At 31.1% G+C, this 21400-nt stretch overlaps 2 protein-coding genes across 2 annotated transcripts; both read right to left on the reverse strand.

Moving 5' to 3' along the window:
- Positions 1 to 2993: 2993 nt before the first annotated feature.
- LOC107950427 (homeobox-leucine zipper protein ATHB-6) lies at positions 2994 to 5095 on the reverse strand. Its single transcript, XM_016885273.2, has 3 exons — positions 4414 to 5095; positions 3946 to 4319; positions 2994 to 3869 (listed from the first exon to the last, which is right to left on the reverse strand). Exons 1-3 carry the CDS (start codon positions 4475 to 4477, stop codon positions 3357 to 3359), a joined length of 951 nt encoding a protein of 316 aa, XP_016740762.2. The 5' UTR covers positions 4478 to 5095; the 3' UTR covers positions 2994 to 3356.
- Positions 5096 to 15712: 10617 nt separating this feature from the next.
- LOC107950426 (probable ribosome biogenesis protein RLP24) lies at positions 15713 to 17191 on the reverse strand. The gene is made up of 4 exons (XM_016885272.2): positions 17079 to 17191; positions 16538 to 16651; positions 16302 to 16438; positions 15713 to 16209 (listed from the first exon to the last, which is right to left on the reverse strand). The coding sequence occupies exons 1-4, from the start codon at positions 17157 to 17159 to the stop codon at positions 16035 to 16037; spliced, it is 507 nt and encodes a 168-aa protein (XP_016740761.1). The 5' UTR covers positions 17160 to 17191; the 3' UTR covers positions 15713 to 16034.
- Between the last annotated feature and the right edge of the window lie 4209 nt (positions 17192 to 21400).

The following is a 21400-nucleotide window of genomic DNA, read 5'->3' on the forward strand; positions in this document are numbered from 1 at the left end:
ATCACAAATTTCTTTATCTAGTAGTTAAACACTGCATAAATCTAATTCTTGCAATTTTCCACATTATATATGGTAGTTTGACTGCATAATTCTATATAGTGACATACAATCACTAATTTTGTGTGTGGGGTTGGATGGGTATTAATTTCCCTAATTGGTGTGTTGTGTGGGACGGGGACGGTGTGTAACGGGTAGGGGTATGATTTAATTTGGTTATTATGTTGCATCGCATAAAACGCCAGGTCATTTGTATCTGATCTGTTTGTTATATTGTATCGTATAATACGCCATGTCATCTGTGTCTGTACGGTTATTGATTTCTGTATGACTATCTGTTATCTGGTTTTGTATGTGGGTTGAGTTGCACACTGAGCTTTGAAGATCACCCAATAATTTATCTTCTCAGGCAATCAGCAAACTTAGGATCGGACGGCGTACGCGAGCTCAGATTGGATTTTAGCTAAATAAAAAGATGGTTTATAAATTTAAACTTAATTTTGAACTTTTTGGGCTGTATAAATGTTTTAGACGTTATTGTTTAGTTTCTTTTTGGATTTTCTGCTGGATTTTGGTTTTGTTAAATTGTAAATCACACGTTTTCACATACTGGAATCACGATTTTCAAACTAACAACTCTGAAATTTCCGTTGTAAAATTAAGTGTTTTCCTGTAAAATAAATAAGTTTTACACGCATTTTGTAAAAACTTGTAAGAGATTTGCTAAAAGCAATGCTTTCGAAACATTTGTTATCAAGGATTAAATCTAAAGTTTTAAAACAAGTAATGCAATTCCTCAAGATATGGTCATAACGTCTAGACCGAGTGTGGGGTGTTACACATGATTACTTTTAATTAAGATAACATGATGTATATAAAAAATGGCACTCACCCTCTAATATAGCCAAAATTACAACCAATGTTAAATGTTTTAATCATTGTAAATTACAGTCACCCCTCTCTATAACATCTCTATTTGTCTGCCCAGATTTTGCCTGTTATAGAAAGGTGGATGGTTGTTATACACATATAACAACATGCTATTATAGAGAGATAATCATTGTAAACTTACCATAAAATTCATATCGTGAATTTCTATCAAATAAAAAAGTTAGAATCAAATCAACAAAATTAAAACATATACAACAGGTGCATGAATTATTGGTTTTATACATATTTTATTTTACATTATTTCACATGATTAATTATAAAGTTCATAAATATAACAAGTTCAATTAATAAATATGAGTTATAAAAATAAATAAATTAATTTATCGTGAGTTACTAAATTCAAGTTATCAATTTATAAGTCTATGATATTCCAAATTCAAAGTAGAATATTTAATTAGAGAACTTAATAGTTTATTCAATTGATATTTTTTTTTGGTGAAATAAGAAAACATCAATTACATAAAACAACCATTCATTTTATCCACTTGCAGTAAGTCTAAAATATCCTTAGGAGCCTCATCAATAACTTGTAAGCTTGATTTCCAACTGAAACTGAGTTTAGCAAGACGATCCACTACCAAATTCTGATTTCTTGGGATATGCTTAATCATCCACCCTCTTTCTGACTGCAAGATGCAATGAGTTCTTCGAAACACAGTAATTCCTGAGTCTTCCAAATCCATATCAGTCAAGATTTGGGGAACTTCAAGATTATCTGTCATAATAATGATCCGTCTGTAGCCCTTATTAAATAAAATAAGGATCCCATCTAGAATGCCCCAGACTTCAGCCTCAAACGGAGAGTACACGCCTAAGAATCGATTAAATCCTACTATCCAATTTCCATCCTGATCACGAGCTACGCCTCCTGTTGCAGCATAACCAGAATATCAGGCCACAGCCCCATCAGTGGACAAATACACCCAAGTATCATCTGAATTGACCGTCAAATTAGATCCCTGGTTGTTATTAATGTGATCTCTAACATGAGAGTCGTAGTGACAGCCCCAGCAACTAGAAACTTTCACCACTTCAGGTGTTGTCCATGATATGTGTTGGAAGATAAATAGATTCCTACTCAATTGATATTTTTAATTTCACTCATTGAAGATCATTTCATTCAATAAAATATGATTAATAATATATTAATTAAGATAATTTTTCGTTTAATAAATAATGATTAGTAGACTTGTGTTTATGAAATAGCTATACTTTTACTTAAAATTTTAGACCATATGCTGATATAAATAAACTAATTTAATAAAGAATGTAATTCATAACTATGAATATTAGTATTATAAGTGAAAATTTATTACAAAAAGGTTAAAATAAAATAATTTTTTTATTTTCTTCAACAAAAAAGAAAATAAAAAAGAAACCATCTATAATTAAATCTACCAAAACGATACTTTTGTCAAAACAAGCACTCCTTTTCATGTAAAGCAAATATTCCGCCACATTAGAATTTTGGGTAAAACCAATCGCTTTTTAACCAATTTCCCCCCGGTAGGATGATTGTTTTTTTTCAAATAGACATTCGTTTCTTTGAAAAAGAAAAATTTTAGTTATGTTAATGTAAAATAGATGATAACGGTGAAATTAAATATTGTAAGAATACTATAATATAAAACAAAAAGTAAATTGAATATATTGTATTGTTTATCCAATAAAATATTTAATTTTTATATTCTTATCCTTCAAAAATTTATTCGCTCTATTTTTAAATTAAAAAATTTTAATTTTAAATTCGATTGATAACATTGATTAAATTTAAATATGTTACTAATTTAATGAAAGTTTATTAATAGTGGTATAAGCTAAACTTTTAGTTTTTAAATAAGATAACTAGAGTGATTAAATTGAATTAAATTTTAAAAGTTCAAAAGGCACAAGTACTGAGAGCAGATTTAAACAAAAAAAAATGCTAGGAAAAACCACAACTATGTTCTTTGACTACCAGGTGAATATCATGTCTTAAAAGATCCCTCCATTTTCTGGGTTCTGCACAAAGAAACTAAGAAAGAAAAATAAAGATAAAGGAGCAATGATGATTAATGTTCATTATTAATAATAATAATATTATTATGGGTTCAGCTTCTCTCCATTAAAGGAAGTTTCACTTTCCACCAATGGATTATGGAGAATTTTCCATTTACAGCAGAAGAGAGAAATTAAAAGGTCCCAATTACGATCTAATCATTCCCGCACGCCCCTTCTTTTTGGTGTTTGTCACCTTTTGCCCCCATCCCACGTGAACCCCCCCCCCCGGTCTTCCTCTTCTTCTCCATATTCCCTTCTTTTCTTTTCTGCATTATTGACTTCCATCACTGGCTGAAGATCATGGTATTGGGTACTAATTTTTAACTTCTTACATAATTCCCATCTTACAAAAATCTTGGAGCTTCATTTTAGTTCCATTGTTCAGGAGAATACCAATGAAGACTTGGAGCTTGTTCATCTGAAAAGAAATTACAAGCTTCATCTGCAGTGAAGAAATTATGTTCTTCCATCTTCACGTACTGGTGGGGTTGATAGCTTGTTTTTGTGAAATTGAAGCAATCCATGGAGGATGTTGGTGACGAAGAAGATGATATCAAAAGGTGGTGTTGGCTGTCTAGCTCTAACACCCCAGATGATGAAAAAGCCGCGTTGTTAGGGCTATTGCCCTTGTTGGTGTTGGTGTTGAGGATGATGTCTTCATTTAAGATAGCACTGGAATCACTGTCCGATGATCCATCTTTCATGTCTGGAAAAAGGGTTGCACCAAGAACAACTGATCCGTAGTTGAGATCTGCAGCTGGTTCACTTTGTTCAAGTGTTTTGTTATCAGTATTTTCAGATACAATCACTTCTTCTTTCACTGAAACATTGCTCTCTGTCTCAGTGCTTTCTCCACTATGCTTTGCCTGCAACTCTCTTATCTGCAACAAATCATTTCATGTTCAAACTAGATGTAGGAAAATTGAACACTTTGGGTTATTAATTATTAATTATTACCTCTTTGAGAAGAGCTTCATTGTCATGTTGTAAGGCTTCATAATTGGCCTTAAGAGTTTCATAACTGGTTTTAAGAAGGCCATAATCCCTTTCCAATTGCTTGGTCTTCCACCTAGCACGTCGGTTTTGGAACCAGACAGCTACTTGTCTTGGTTGCAAACCAAGCTCTTGAGCCAACTTCACTTTCCTTTCAGGTTCAAGCTTGTTTTCAACCTCGAAATTCTTTTCCAAGGCCTTAACTTGATCTACACTTAATCTTCTCTTCTTCTCAGCAACATGACCTGATTCTTCTAAACACCCTTCTTCATCTAATCCATCTAACATCGACTGAAACTCCCTGCTGTAAACATGGTTGTTCCTAGGACTATGTTCATCTGCACCAAAACACAAGTCATTCATACCCCAGTCGTAGTTAGAGTAGATCCGAGAGAAATAAATAAAGTTTCAAAAATGGGATTTGTATTAAACCTGTTGTGGGACAGATGGACATCAAAGCACCCAAAGAATCTGAGCTGCCAAGTGACCTCTTCATGGTTGAATCAACCTTTAGGTAAATTTCAAACAGATTAAAAAGAAAAAGAAAAAAGAGAGAGAGAGCCTTAATTGTGTATTGTTCTGGGACAGATGTTTTGTTTTTATACAAGATTTAAGAGATGCAAAATGGCTGTAGTATCACTTGTAAAAAGAGTAACACCCTTGTCTAAAACAAGACCAACTTGTACAAGGTTGTAGAAATTTACAACTGCACAACAACAACCATTGCCCTCTCTCACTTTCCCCACCATTATATTTCTTCTCTTTCTTCAACACAGTTTCTTCACTTCTCTCAGTTCCCATCCAAAAACAAAACACAACCCAACAAGACAAAGCTTTCAAGAAAACCCAAAAAACATGTAATATGAACAACTCCCCACAATATGTTTTGTTTTTTGTTTTTTGTGTTTACATCAGTACACAACCTCAAAATTAGAATATAGTTTGAGAGTGTTGAAATGGAAGAAGTGAAGAATAGATATTAGTAATTGAGTATTGAGAAAGGAGAAGAACCCAGCGGGGGTCATAACCAGTTCCCATCACTTTAAATAAAACAAAAGAGGGGTCACATTTGGGTTAGAATTTGACTGGGGTTAGGTACCCACAGTTGGCCAAAATGCAAATTAACATAAAATTCATTCCAAATGCACAATTTTGTTTTTCTTCACCGGTTATTGGCGTACCCGGTTTTTCGACCGTTTATTTATTTTGGTGAGTAAAAAGTAAAAAAAAAAAAAAAACTACTACGAAATTGGAAAGCGGTGGTACGGCTCGGCTCCTATTACGGCTTGGCGCTGTTTATTTTTTTGAGCTTAAAAGGTTTGGTTGGTGTCAGCGTATCGGGTCGGTGCGATTAATCGCCGATCTTTATTTTCATAAATAAATTATTATTTCTCAATTATCATAAATATTTCATAAAATTATAATTTCATGGAAAAACTTGTGTGTCAGTGAATCATTTTGAAACTCAAAACCTCTTTATTTCTAATTTTATTCCATTAATTGATTGATTCACAAACCTACTTTTTATTTTTATTTTCAAATTACACATTTTATGTAATATTTTATTAATGGTAAGGACTTCAAATCCATCTTAAATTAACATTTTTTTATGAATTATATCTTTACCCTACTTTATTAGAATTTTTTTCTCAAGCAGTTATTGGTAAACATGTGTATTTGAAGAGAAAAAGTTATATGAAACTGTGATTTATTCAGTCTTTTTTTTTACACTTGAAATGTCATTTTTTTTGCTAGTTTATTATTGCATATAATTTTTAAATGGCTGGTTTTAACTAATTGTTGATTTTAAATTAATAATTTAATGACGATTGAATTGATTTTTTTAATTTTTATAAAATATAAAAATCAAATTATAATAAATTAAAATCGAAAGACTAACTTTTTGAATATATATATATATATATAAACAAAAATACTTCATAATTTTATATATTTTGAAATGAATTTAAATAAAGAATATTTCAGCCAAAAGAAAATTAGGGCACAAATATAGATGTCAATTTCTAGCGGACAAAGAAAAAGTACACAAAAACACTACTTGCCAAAAAACTTTTTTGGGACGGGGGCTAACTTACAAGTTTTTTTTTTTGGAGTTAAATTGTTGTTTCTATTTTATTAGTTTATAAATTTATTTTTTAAAAGATTAAAAAAATATCATTTTTAGAAGTTTAAAGTGTAATTTTATCATGTATTAATTTATAATTTTATAAAATTTATAGAATCAAAATTGTAATTATCCATTTTAAGGGAGCTAAGGCCTTTGTCAACCTTCAGCACTGCCTCTAACACTACGATAGGTATTTATAATAAAATTGTTGATATAAGAGAGAGTAAGTGATAGAGATGAATGATTCACCCTGCTTTTGAATGAGCGGAGAGTTGTTGGGCAAGGTAGTTAAAATAAAAAGAAAGGGGAGATGAGGATGCTAGAAACAAGTTGCTTAGTCTTATCCTTAGGCCTCAGGCCTTATATACATGTCGTCCCGTATCCCAAAGTGTCACACGTCAATCTATTATTGTCAGGTCAAAGGCAAATAGTCTAGTATCATAGGTTTAGGGAGAGTGAGACTATAACATGCATTGGGCTACCTTAGATAGATGTGATAGTTGAGAACTCATGTGGTAATTATTGAGTAAATCCATTTATCAGGCAAGTTGTAAGTCTAAGGGTTCGTATGAAGGGTTTGTTCATATTACTCGTGAATTTGGTCACTTGAGCTATCGTATCTGGGTGTAAAATAAATAAATAAAAGTTAAAATTAATTTACTTATAAAATTAAATAAATTTCAGGGTTAATATTAAAAAAAAAAGAGCTCGTATGCACATGTGTAAAATACTTTAACTTGCATGGCTTTCAAAGGCAGAACCAAACCCGAAATTACACTTCCGATATCGTTTGCACAAGTAAACACATCATTCTATACATTTTGTTGCTTATATCTTTGTGGAAATGTCATCTTCATTTGATATAAATTAAATTAAAGTTTATATATTATTTTCCTTTTATATTTTCTATTGCAACTATTTTAAAATCTAAATTGATTTTACATAATTTACTACAAGTAATATATATATATATATTATATTCTTGGAAGCAAATAGTCGATATGTTTGTGCAACGTGTTTCTTGCCCACTTCCATTAAGTCCTCAATCTTAGAGCTTAACTCCAAGCAGGAGATTCTCCACAAGATTTTGGTCTCATTTTTTCTTAATTAATTCATTTGAAATGTATGTCTTTCAAAATTTATATAATTTTTATATTTAGATAATTTTTCATATATTAATAATTTATATTATCAAGATTTCATACCATGTTTTTAGAATATTTTTTTGAAGAAAAATGGAGTTTGAATTATAAAATTATGAGAAATCAAAATGTAATTTATATTACACAAATTTTTTTTATATTATTTGGATTGTTTTCATTTTTTTTGGTATAATTAAAATATTTTTATGTCTGTTTTACTAGTTATAATTATTAATTCTTTCGGAGTTCGTGATTACTCTTATCAATAGTCACTTTTGTTTGTCTTAAATTATATTTTAGTCATTTATGTTTGAAATGTTACGTTTTAATCACTTACGTTATCGTTTTGTTACGAATTGACCACTCTACGTTACTTCTGCAACGGCGATTTTACGTGGCAGTCTAAATGAGTTTTAAATGCCAACTTAGATGTCTTATATGGCAATCCAAATTAAATTTATTTAATTAAAAACCTATTTTCATCCCAACTTAACATCCAAGTTGGCGTTTAAAACCCATTTGGACTGCCACGTAGGACTGCCGTTAGGGAGGTAATGGAGTTTAACTGTAAAATGATCACTTGGTAACAGAACGATAACGTAAGTGACTAAAACGTAATATTTCAAATGTAAGTAACTAAAATATAATTTAATACAGACAAAAGTGACTATTTTTATAGTTTACCCTAAAAAAATCATAATTTGTACTTGAAACGTAAATATGTCCATGAATGAGATTAATTGTTTTGTGATGACTGGAATTAGCCCATTAGCCATGGAGCTGGTGTCATAAAGGTTTTGCTATTATCAGATGCACTTTCAAAGAATTAAACTCAGCATACAAATGAGTGCAATCTGCTGGATTAATACTTGGTTTTTTTTATATAACATGAAGGTATTTTGATTATAATTCATAAACATTAATTCTTTCAAAAGTTGATACCTGTAGATGGAGATGGTTAAGAAACTCTCTTTAAGACGTGAAAGAGCAAAAAGAAGAATTACAGCAAAGAACACACACAAAACTCAAGAATTGTTTCACCATAGGGCCACCAAAAAGAATCAAAATCATGAGAACTGCACTCACTGAGTTAAAGTGAAGCTAAAAGCTAGGCCCTGATTAATAAAAAAAAGCTGATAAGACTTGCAGAATTATTGGATATTTTATCATTTATCATCTATTTCAGAGCATAATATCTGGTAAAACGAAAACCCTTTCCTTCATTGGTGAAAACAGCAATTCACATACTGTGTCTGAACTGAATCAAATCTACATTTTTTAAAAGGATTCAATATTTTGTTGAATGCATGTTCAAAGCAAAGGGGATATGTTTTGAATCCAATTGATCCATTTGTGGTGAAGACGAATTGATGAGTTATTGTCATTGAAAGGCACTTGTTTTGTCAATTTTTTCACCATGTATATCAGCTTTCCCACCCCCTAAAATAAATTTATTAAAAAAACCATGATGGTCATCTATGAAAAACCATGAAAAAGAAAAAGTGGGGACGAAGGAATTATTTCTTTGATGACAACAACACGTGTGAGTTGGGTTTTTATATTTTCTTGGGTTCTCAAGGAAACCCACACAAAGAAGAAAAAATTATGAGTTGTGTGCATGTGAGATCTACAAAAAAAAAAGTTGGAATTTTTGGTGTGAAAAAAACCAAAAAATTCCCTGTTTCCAGGGAAACAAAAGCATATCAGAAAAGAAAGGCTGTCTGCTATGATGCTATAAGATGGTTCTTCGTCATCTATACAACCCCTCTCTGTTTTCAAAGATTTAATCAAAGAGTTGAAGGAAACCTTGATGAAGAAAATAATGAGAAATCCTATATCAAACAGGAAATGATATGCTTTTGACACTTCTCTTTTATATATTTGGATGCCAGTATGGGGAAAGATTAAGGTATTGGGCACATTGATTGGTGTGGGTGACTGGTGTTAAAAAATAATAATAAACTTCAGAGAATTTTGTTGGGATTCGTACACTCATCATTGATGTATGGACATTATGACAACTAGGAGCTGTTGTTGAAAAGCTTCTTGATTTGGGTAATGAGGACTCCTTTGAAGAAAGTTACAAAAAGGGGGGAGGAAAAAAATGACTGGTGCTATTGATTAAATTTGCCCCTTTAAGAGAATATGGTACTTGTGCAAGTGACCATAACTTGCAGTCTAATCATACGAGTCATTTGAGTTATCAGTGCATATCCAAAACAGGAACACATGAGAATGAGGGCATCTACTTGCTCATGTTTTTGCCCAACCTTATCTCCCTAAACAGCTCAACCTTATAAGCATATGCAACAATGTCAAGGTGAAACTGTTTTAGAACTGAAGAATGGGTAAAAATAATCTTTACTGGTTTACAAGATCCTACAATGATCTCCATTTTTTTTTGTTTCTGGGTTATTTTCAATTAATTTTGAAACCTGTAAAAAGGGTTCATGTTTGTTTGGTAAACAGGATGTTGAAGATTTACAATAGCAGATACAACGAATTAGCCTTTTCTCCTACTGTGCACGGGACACCTTTTTGGTTTGCCCTTGCAAACTTAATCACTTAGTCGCTCGGCCAAAGGTTCACTTGCTTGGGGAACTTACCATCACATTCTCTGCCTCCCATCACATGCATCGTAAAGACTTTATGATTGACTATCTATAGTATAGTCAATTACATTTTAAGAAAATTTAGTTACATCTTATTACATCTTAATTGAATACCTCATTTGACTTTATAAATAATTATTTGTTGAGATCCATGATCAGCTCACCACTAAAACCATTGCTCATACAAGGCTCTCCTCATCACCAAAAGAAGGGGAGTCTTGTCTTTCTACTTCAACCACTAGCATATCATTAGGGACCCCCAAACTTCGCATCCTTTACATCCCATCACTTGCATCATGAAGATCTTGCAACCGACTACCTACAACATAGTCAATCACATTCTAAGAAGATCTGGTCGTACCTTATCACATCCTAATTAGACACTTCATTTGACTCTCTACAAACATCTATTTATTGAGATCTTTGATCAACTCACCACTAAAACCACTAATCCAAAAGAAGCAAGTCTTTTTTTCCTACTTAAATCATTATGATATCATTAGTGACCTCCCAAAAACCCTCACGACATTGGTGTTCCCTCACATGCATCACAAAGACTTTATAAGAAGTTACCTACGATATAATCACATTCTAGGAGGATATGGTCACATCCTATCATATTCTTATTAGACACCTCATTTGACTCTATCACCCGTCTTATACAGTAAAACAACTATTCGTTGAGACTCATGACCAGCTCACCACTAAAACCACCACCTGTACAAGGCCCCCTCACGACCAAACCTTGCAACAACATAGTCATGAACAAAAAAACTAAGAGAATTAACCCAAAACTCAGATGCGACCATACCCACATGGCCTTTTGTGATAGATAACCGAGTTGAATAAGATGTTCTAAAAGTGACAGGAAAGAGGCACTTGAAAATTGGGTTTTTTTTCTTTGCATACTTTAGAGAGTAGTAGGAAAGAGAGAGGTCTTTTTGTCTTTGGATAGCTACCTATAAAGTCCAAAGGGGCTATATATGAACAACTGTATACAGAATCTAACAGGGAAAAAAATTAAAAATAAAAGGAAAAGGAATATGAGGGGCCAAAGATGGAAGAAAAGGTTGAATGGGTGGATGAGCTTTTTAGAAATTAAGAGGGTAGAGTACCCTTAATGGTAGGCAGCTTTTCCTCTTTTGCTTTCTTTTATGTTTTGTGGGTGCTCTCTAAAAGCTAAGTTGATAAAGTTTGGGAAAGTGAATTTCTACTTACTTAAGTGGAAAAGGCTAAACAATATATATTTCTAATTTTGAAATTCAAATATCAATTTCTATAATTTTCTTGTTGTGATTACAATTTTTTTCTTTACTAAAAAAGAGAGTAAATGTATTATATTAGTTTTAAAAAAAAATTAATTAACGTCTTTAACTTCATGAATATTCAATTGATATAAGTGAAATGTGACACTTAACCCAACAAACACTCTCAACAATATATAAAAATATCTAACTTAAATTAAGAAGCATGGGCAACCTTACTCCCATGCACCCTTATGCAAAGGTAGCTCTTTGGTAGCTTGAAATCTTTACAAAAATATCTAGCTACACCTTTATTATCCATCCTCTCTTTCATTTTAATATTATTTTATTAAAATTTCTTTTTGCTCTCGATGATTATTAATCTCTCACTAACTTTAGAATCGAAGAGTATCACAAAGTACAAACTTCAATGCTTTTATGGTTTATCCTTCATTTTGCAAGATGTTTCATCTTAAACTCGAGATACAATATCTAACTAACAGATTCTAAGGAAGATGTTAAGAAATCACATTACAGATGAATTATCATAGAGAAGCAAACATATGGATATAGATCATTACATAAATAATGTCTCATGGTGTTTTCAATTTCAAAGTAACTAATGTCAAATGATAAAAGTGAACCCACTTTGGTAGCTAAATTTAGATTTTAAATATTTGATAATTGACAATGAATTCATGCTTGATTACTCCCAACAGTCCAATGACATCATAGAATTTCACAATAAGAAAAAAGAAAACACAAACAGTTTGATTCGCAGAAAAAAAAAGAACTTGTTTTAATGGAGTCCCTGTTGGGTTTAATTAAGATCCAGGTTTTTGTTTTTTTGCGATCATAAGATCGGAGTTTTTGACCTTTCAACTGTTTTCTAACTCATATGTCATATTTCATTCTTAATCAATAACTTATATCATGCATCGACTTTTATGATATGTTAAATATATGAAAAAACTAATTAAATACTTATACATATCTGATGAAATCAAAGCTTTGAACATGCAATTTTTTAGCTATTGAGATTGGATTCAAAGGAGAAAAAGTTGTTTATACTCACAGAGTGCCTCGCATATTTGATGTGATTGTAGGAACCAGTTTTGTATTAGCAATGAAGCAAATTGAGGCAGCTCCCAAGCCCGACATTGAAAACAGCCCAAAACTAAAATAAAATAATTGCTAGATTGCATAAAAAAGAAAAATAAGAAGAATTTTCTAGTCTTTTTCGATTTTAATATTGAGTAAAATGATCCTTTTTGAAAAGAATTGAAGTAATTTAATCCATGTCAATTTTGAAATTGAGCAATTAAGGGCAATTAATCACAAATTGTACATTATTTTTATTGGTATAATCACAAATTTAGCTCTTGATGTTTAAATATTCTGTGCAAATGTTGCAGGCTAAATTTGTTAATCAATAGTCACGCTGACAAAATGTGTAAATGTCACAAGCTAAATTTGTTAAATCAAGACCAAATTGACAAAATGTGTAAACTTTGAGAGTTACATTTGATATTATACCAATAAAAATTATGTACAATTGACAAAAAGTATTAATGTTGTGATTAATTGTCTCTAGTTACTCACCTTCGAAACGAATAGAAGTTAAATTGTTTTGATTTTTTTAGAGGGACAAATTTATTTAGTATCGAATTGAAAAGGATAAAAAAAAAAACCTTTTACCAAGCTGCCCACTCTTGGGCTAAGTAAGCCCGTCTATGGCTGGCCACTCTTTGGGCTTATTGAGACCGAATTGTCTTGCATTGTAGGCTCCCAAGCTGCCCAATTCATTTAGGATTGGTCCTCCCACATAATCATTAATGGCCTACAAAATCCAACAATAAAATTAAGCTTGAAATTAACCAAATTAATCCAAGTTGGGCGACATAATCATACCCAAAACACATTCTTAATCTTAGTAAAAAGGTCTAAATCTTAATGCATAATTTTTTTTAAATAATTTAGAGGAGACTGATTGGCATGAGTATTATTGTAATGTAGAAAGACAATGGTTCAAGTGTGTTGAAGTAAATTATCCTTCTTTCTATGAGTTGGGGAAAAACTATTTGTAATTCTAGGTATTGTGTTAAAAAGAACAAATATGATCAGAACAAATAATGAAATTGTTTAAAAAAAATTAGGAGAGGAGAATGAGGTTGCTTAGATCGAACCCAAACTTTTATACCTACAACATAATAATTTATTTTTACACATGTTTTAGTATATGGATTCTTATAACTTACTTTTAGTTATAAGAAGGTTAAAGTTTTACTTATTATAAAGAGATTTTATTTTTTACAAGAGTTATTACTCATTTTTATTTTTTTAATTTCAAGTTTAAATTCATACTAATTGTTCTTTATTTTATGCCTAACTATCGTAATACATACTTAATAAATAATTTTTTTTCCTCATATTATTGTATTAATAATCAAGCGAAATATTAAAAAAAATTATAGGAAGAATGACTTTTTTGTGTGCACAAGATGAAAATTTCTTGCAAGAAAAAGTTTCAAAAATAAAAATGGCCTAAAAATAAAGTTTAAAGAAAACTAAAATTAATGAAAAATCCAAAAAATAGAAAATACTAAAAGTTGGTAGCTTCTTAAAAGGAAACTATTCCACAATTCTGTCCCTGCCAATTTTGAATTAGAAAAATTGAGCCATAACTTTCATTTATTATTATTATTATTATTATTATTATTTAAATACCTTTTTAAGGTGCCATTAATTTCAAAATTAACCAAATTAGACCCATTCAGTTATTAATCATTAAATTGATGGCTTAGCAATTAGGATTTTAAAAACCCTTTTTAATTTTTAATTTTTAATTTTGCATTATATCTTCTTCTTATTTGCCCATTTTTATAATTTTGAAATGTAATCACTTCCTATTTTATTGATATACGTTAAGAATAAAAAAGATATATAATATATTAATAAACATTTTCTAAATATCTGGAAAGATATATAATAATATACAATATATTTAGATATTCCTAAAACATAATATATCATAATAACATTTTAATAATATATGATTTTGTTTTACTAATGTTTAATTTTTCAATTGTTAAGTGGCGGTACTAACCTTCGCGCTGGCTATCGCCCACCTTTTCTACCTCCTATTAACCCTTTCTTTCTTTCTTCTTCTCATTCACTCCATATGTTTTCTATCTTTTTAATTTACAGATCTATTTTGTGGGTATCTTTGTTGTATTCGCAAGTTGTGATGGACAGATGACAGCGCCCGTCGTTCGTTAAAACTCTACTAGCCACCAGTAGCTTTTCTTGGAAAGTGGGTGGCTCTCCGTTAGCTTTTTAATTTGTTTCTATTTTGAGAGAATTTCATAATAATAAATGGTTTCACGAGTCGATGTTGTCTTAATTTTTATATTTTTTTTGTTTGTTTTCCCACTGGTTAATAAGTTTTCAGTTTTAGAAGTTTTTATCTTTTTTTGTAGCACGTTTTTTAGTCTTGCTTATGCATGTAACCTTAGTTTTACAAGTGAATTTAGGAATGGTTTCGTTGTCGTTCTCTCTAGTTTGGTGAATGCTCAACTCTTTTGTCGATTTTTGCTCGCCGCTTTGGAACATCCGGGGTTGATTTCCTTACTGTATTAAGTGCTTGCAATCACTTCAGATATGTCGTGCTTGAGTTGTGAGAAAGCCAATTGTCAACCACTACACCAAAACAGGCTTTTAGCGGCGCTTTTTTAGGCCTTTAGCAGCGTTTTTTAGCGCCGCTAAAAGAATTTGCGGCGCATTGAGAAGCGTCACAAAAAACGCCGCTAATGACAGCGTCGCTAACTTTAGCGGCGCTTTCCCACAAACGCCGCTAAAGACCATGACCTTTAGCGGCGCTTTTCCCACAAACGACGCTAAAGACCATGATCTTTAGCGACGCTTTTCCGACAAACGCCGCTAAAGACCATGACCTTTAGCGGCGCTTTTCCCACAAACGCCGCTAAAGACCATGATCTTTAGCGTCGCTTTTCCGACAAACGCCGCTAAAGACGATGACTTTTAGCGACGCTTTTCCGACAAACGCCACTAAAGACCCTGACCTTTAGCGACGCTTTTCCCAAAAACGCCGCTAAAACATGGCTTTTGAAAAAATATTTTAATTAAATAATATTTATTTGTATGATAATTATTATATTATGTTTTGTTTTGATTTTAAGGATAAAAATATTAATTAAATTAAAATTTCTATTAAAATTTTAACTATAAAGCTAAATATATATTTCTATGTAACAGGAATATAAATTCGTACCGATTTCAAATATTTCCTATAAAAACCTGTCATGACAGTGATATATATTGCATGCTTGATAATATATCAACCATCACAACCGCATATATTTCAAGACAATTCACAATTCTTAAACACCCATTCTCACAGAAAAATTTGCTAAGTATGACAGGCTTCAGATTGTTGAGAAAAATCAATACAAAGATTTATAACCTCAAGCTATCAAACAATTCCATTCATCTAAAGACATCCTTCATAGAAAATTTATGAGCACTATGTCATACTCATTTATCAGCTATTAAAAAATTAACGGCATGTATGACCTTGCAATTCAATTAATCACCACATTTCGTCCAGCAAGCACTTTATTGGCTTTCTATAAAATTTAAGATTCTTAGACTATCCCCAGAAATTATCAGTCTAGATATTCAACACCACATTTAAAAGGGAAAAACAAAGATAATCCGTTTTTAATGACTTTTCCATAATTAGTGACTACAAAATATGCTACTCAAAACAATAACATTTGAACATGCTAATCAAAATTCTGGACCGCTAGACACAACATAAAAAACCTCTTGATAACTTAAGCCACGAGTTGCATGCATAAGATTTTGGTGGACAAAAATACCAAGCCGAGGAACAGCAGAAGCAATTTCAGTCTTCCATGGGCTGATTCTCTTCTGTCTGTGCTTGGGACACATTGACTTTGATTTTTGGAAGACAAAGAGATGAATCTTGTGCAAGTGCGAGCGGAGCTTTGACCAAGTGAATGCCCAGCTCCAATTGCTTCCTTGCTTCTTTCTGCCTCTGGACCTTGCCTGTCTTAAGCCTGGAAAAAGATTTAAAAATGGAAGGGTTATTATTTACTAAAGTGCATGTTATAATATCTTTCAATGGGAACTGAAAGCACCACAAACCAACCTGTTTTTGATGTGGTCAGATGCCCTGTCTGATCTGATTTTATCAATCTTTTTAATGGCCTTCAGAGTATTCTCTGCAAGGTTTCTATCATATCTCTCCGGCCTATTACGTTTTCTCTCAAACTCAAATGTTGAATCCTGGTGCAAAAAGAAAAGAAATAGAAATCATGCAGTGTTTTGGTATAAGCATTGTAATAATGCAATAAAAAGTCCAAATCAATGCCTTAGGTCTATCACCTGTGTCATGTCCTTTCCATGCAAACGCCTATAGGCCTTGGTCCATTTTACTTTACGGGGATTCCTCTTCATCTTGAAGTTCTTGTGGCATTTCGATCTACAGAAACGGAAAATCTGCAAATGTTTGGACCATCAGAAATTAAAATCAATGCAAACAGCACGAATGACATGTAGGGAACATAGTACTATAAATTATTTTAATTGATGCCCTCAATCTGGCATAAATGTTGCTGAAAACTGCATGTATCTGAACACTGCCAAGCATAAACACATACCAAGTATCAAATTTTAGGCCACTACATAGAGAAATGCAACAAAAAAGAAAAATACTGCAACGAGTAACTAAAAAATGGATGAGAAAGACAGAAAGGCGACTTCTGGACAAACCAAAGGCCAACTCCATAGAATCAAACCAAATGTGTAGCATGATAAGCCAATATGGATAATAACTAAATAGAAACAAACAAAAGCGAAGAACCTTTAAGAGCAATAAAGTAATATAACCTTTGAATACATGTAAAAGTAAGAAAGAAACTCCTACCTTGGCATCGTTGCGAACAAATTGAATACCATGCCCCGGATATACAGTGGAGGAACAAAACCAGCACTTCTCTAATCTCATTCTTCTTAAATTAACTAACAAAACACAATTTCCTAAACAGAAAATAACATTGACAATATCAGAAATCATTTCATAAAGAGACTAATTAGCAAAATTTAAGGGGGTATCACAATCTTAAATTGCATAAGTTGACATTAGCATGAAAAGAGAATCATGTATAACCTGAAGCATATGATACTTCCGTACATTCAATTCATCAGGTTTTCAAGTTTATTCGTCAGAAATTATCAAGCATAGACGAGACATAAAAACCCTAATAAAGAAATTCCACCTAATTATTTTACCCAAGTGAAATATTATAGACGGTGAAGTATTAAACCATTCCAGGTACCATAAAATAGAAATAGGAGTCATTTCTTACCGCAAACTAGCTACAATAGCCAACACACAATCCCTTCTAGCTCCTATATAAACAAATAATCATTAATCCTATTCACTGCATCCCAATCTGACAAGCTTAGAGTAGTCAATAAACCAATTATTCATTAATGTATAATAACAAAAGAATCGAACATTTGGTCTCTATAATGCAAATTAAATGACAGCTTTAGATGAAATTAAAATAGGAGATACACTGTAGAACATACAAAGATAAGGAAAATAGTAGCAAATTATTTCTTACATGCATTGTAAACATGTTTGCGCCGTAAAGGTGGAGCACCTACTCACCATGTACTGACCAAACTTCTCTTTGATTGCAGGCAAATTAGCACCACCACCATTACCTAGCTCAACCTACTAGTTAACAATTATAAATTTTTTTTCTACTAGTTAACAATTATAAATTTATAATTTTTTTCTCATCAAAAATCTTTTACCAAATTTTCTTATATTTTCTCATCAACCAAACACCCAAAATACAGAAATATTATTAACTCATGTTAACAATAAATGCGTTAACGATTAGAAATAGTATTCTTCATTGGAAGCCAATGAAGCTACAGAAGGATGAATCATTAATTTGTAACGAAAACTGCATGGAACAGTGGCTAGGACAAAAAGGAATACAGATTTGAACTTAAAAACTGCATAAACTATATCAATGTAGGCATAAGTAGAAGGATGTTCTGGTTTTGCTTGTTTAGACTAGTTGAATTTTGAAATTCTTTATCTTTTCCCTCGGTATAAAGATGATATACTTTTACATGTATTTCTTACATGAACGGCACTAGTGGTATTTGAAAATTTGAATAGCAACAACAATTCTTCAACAGTTATAGAAAATGGCATCAGCATATATAAATTGTCTAACTAGGTAATGTCATCATTATTAAAAAGAAAAAAATGACTATCAAATCTGTAGATATCTACCTGCTTGCAAGGTCAATACCAATAAGGTCCTTTACAGTATCTATATTTTCACTATAGAAAGAAAAAAAAAAAAGACAGCGAGAGATTAGAATTTTTTTCTAAAAGAGATGTTTGCTGCTAAATTAGAAATATATATGCTAGAGAAGCATTGCAGTGGCAAAAGAACTATGCAAGGTAACACTGCTCCAAATAAGAGATCCCTAATTTTGAAGAAAAAGTTTGATAAACCAAAAGCAACAGCTTCAAACTGTTTCAGTTGTTTCAGTTGTTAAAGGCACCATGGACTTGCTCAAATTTTGCCAGTAAGTATAACTCAGTATATCTAAATGACAAATAACAAGAAACCTACCTAGAACCAGCTGATCGAAGAGACTGAGAAAGAGTGTATAAAAGTTGTGTCCAACACTCTTCAGCATCCTGTAAAAGACCCCAAATTACATATCAGAATATAAACAAATCTGGGAAGAACAATTACAAAAGAAAATGATAAAAGTTTGGGAAGAACAAAATAAGAATTGAATTTCATCATTTTTATTAAATAACGATAGATATGTACCAAAAGAAAACCAACAGTTCCATATTTACCATACAACCCGCTACGATGTCTGGTAAAAATATATATGAATTAATCATAAATAATTCAATCTCACGGGCAACCATTAAACCTTACCACATAAGCCACCCTGATTAAACTTGTTTTCCATCCAAAGATCACAGTGCAATGAATCAAATAATAATAATAAATGAATCCCTCAAGTTTTGTTCTCAGTGGAAATAATAATAAATAGAAGCAAAATTAGCCGATAAACACATGAAACACATTAAAAAGTGAAGGTAAAACAATTGATAAACCGAACTTTGTGAGATAAACATGTAAAAAGCAGATAAAAGAAAATTTGTGAGATAAACATATAAAAAACAGATAAAGTTTGTAACCCAAATTAAACAATTAAATATACCTGATTTCCTGTCTTTTTTTTTTCTAAATAAATAGAATGGTAAACCATGGTTGAATTCTTTTTCATTGAAATGGAAGGGAAGGAATTGAGCAAGTAGTATTGGAAACAACTGAAAGAGACACATTTTCTAAGCTGTCATTCAAAATTTCAGTCATGGCTGCTATTATTGCCTCGGCTTGCTTCGAAGGCAGACCTTCCGCCTCTGATCTCCTAACCTATAAGTATAAGCACCATGTCTTCAGATATTTTCAAGATTCCAAAAATCAAACAAAAGTACAGTTTCTAAAACAAAAGAAGGAATCATTGTAATTTACCAAAGCTAAAGTGTCGATGAGAAACAATCGCTTTCCATTAGATTTAACGAGCTGAGAACAGTGCATCCGCTGTGAAAATAGAGTGGGAGAAGCTAACAATCGAATCGCAGAGGGAGGAATCGCAGCGCGTCGTTCTGCTCCTCCAAATTTTTTCGATTGGGATTTTGTGAACAAATCAGCGCGAATTTGGGATTTTTTAGTTTTTGGGTTTTAGGGGGAAATTTGGGGAAAAAAGCAGTGCCAATTTTTTTTAAGCAAAATAAATTTTGTGGCGTTTTAAAAAAAAACGCCGTTATTGATTATATATCAAATGGTTTAGAATAAATATTAGTATTTGTGGCGCTTTTTCCAAAACGCCACTAAAGTCTCAAAAACTCAATAAAATGACGTTGTTGGGCCTAGTTTTTTGCGGCGCTTTTCTAAAAACGCCACTAATGCTCATTTTTAGCGGCGTTTTTCGAAAAGCGCCGCTAATGCTTATTTTTAGTGATTTTATTTATTTATTTGTTAAAATTTTTTATTTTATTTATTAAAAATTATTAGTTAAGTGATTTTATTTATTTATTAATTTTTTTAAATCTAATATTTAAATATATCAAATGGTTTAGATTAAAAATATTTAAATATAAAAGCATTAATTGATTGTATAAAATTTCATCATTTAACAAATCTCAAATAAACCTTAAATCCTAAACCATTTAATATATATAAAGTTTATCGATTATCTCTTAAATAATTTAAACTATAATCATAATTTTAATATATTAAAATTAATATTATCTCTTTCACAATTATATAAGAAATTATTTAATATATAAATTAAAAAATACTAATTAATCTAAACCCTAAACCCCTATCCCTAAACCATAAATCATAAAATATAACTCTAAACCCCTAAACCCTAACCCCTAAACTTTAAATCCCAACCCTTAAACAATAAACCATAAACCGTAATTCTTAAACCCATAATCCATAAACCTTAAATAATAACTCTTAAACTTTAAACCCTACACCATATATCCTAAACTATAATCATAATTAATTCAATATTTTAAAATTAATACTTTCTCTTTTACGATTATATAAATTAAAAACAATCAATCATGTACCAAGAACACTATATTTAATATATTAAATTATTTAATATATAAATTATTTATAAAGAATTTAAACTATAATAATAATTTTAATATATCAATTTAATATTATCTCTTTTACAATTATATAAGAAATTATTTAATATATAAATTTAAAAAACTAATTAATCTAAACCCTAAATCCTAAACCCTAACTCTTAACTTTCAACCCCTAAACCTTAAACCTCAACCCTTAACCTATAACATTAAACCATAAACCGCAACCCTTAAACCCTAAATCTTAAACCATAAACTATAAACCATAACCTTAAACTCATAATCCATAAACCTTAAAATAGTAACTATTAAACCTTAAACTCTAAATCATATACCCTAAACCAAAACCTTAAACTATAGAGATAATTAATTCAATTTTTAAAATTAATACTATATCTTACGATTATATAAGAAATTATTTAATATGTAAATAAAAACACTCAGTAATGTACCCAAAAAACTTTAAAATTATTTTAAAATAATAGTATTTTAAAATTTCCATTTTTAATAAATATTTTTCTTTT

Source organism: Gossypium hirsutum, chromosome D03 (genome assembly GCF_007990345.1).
Source record: "Gossypium hirsutum isolate 1008001.06 chromosome D03, Gossypium_hirsutum_v2.1, whole genome shotgun sequence".
Classification (NCBI taxonomy): Eukaryota; Viridiplantae; Streptophyta; class Magnoliopsida; order Malvales; family Malvaceae; genus Gossypium; species Gossypium hirsutum.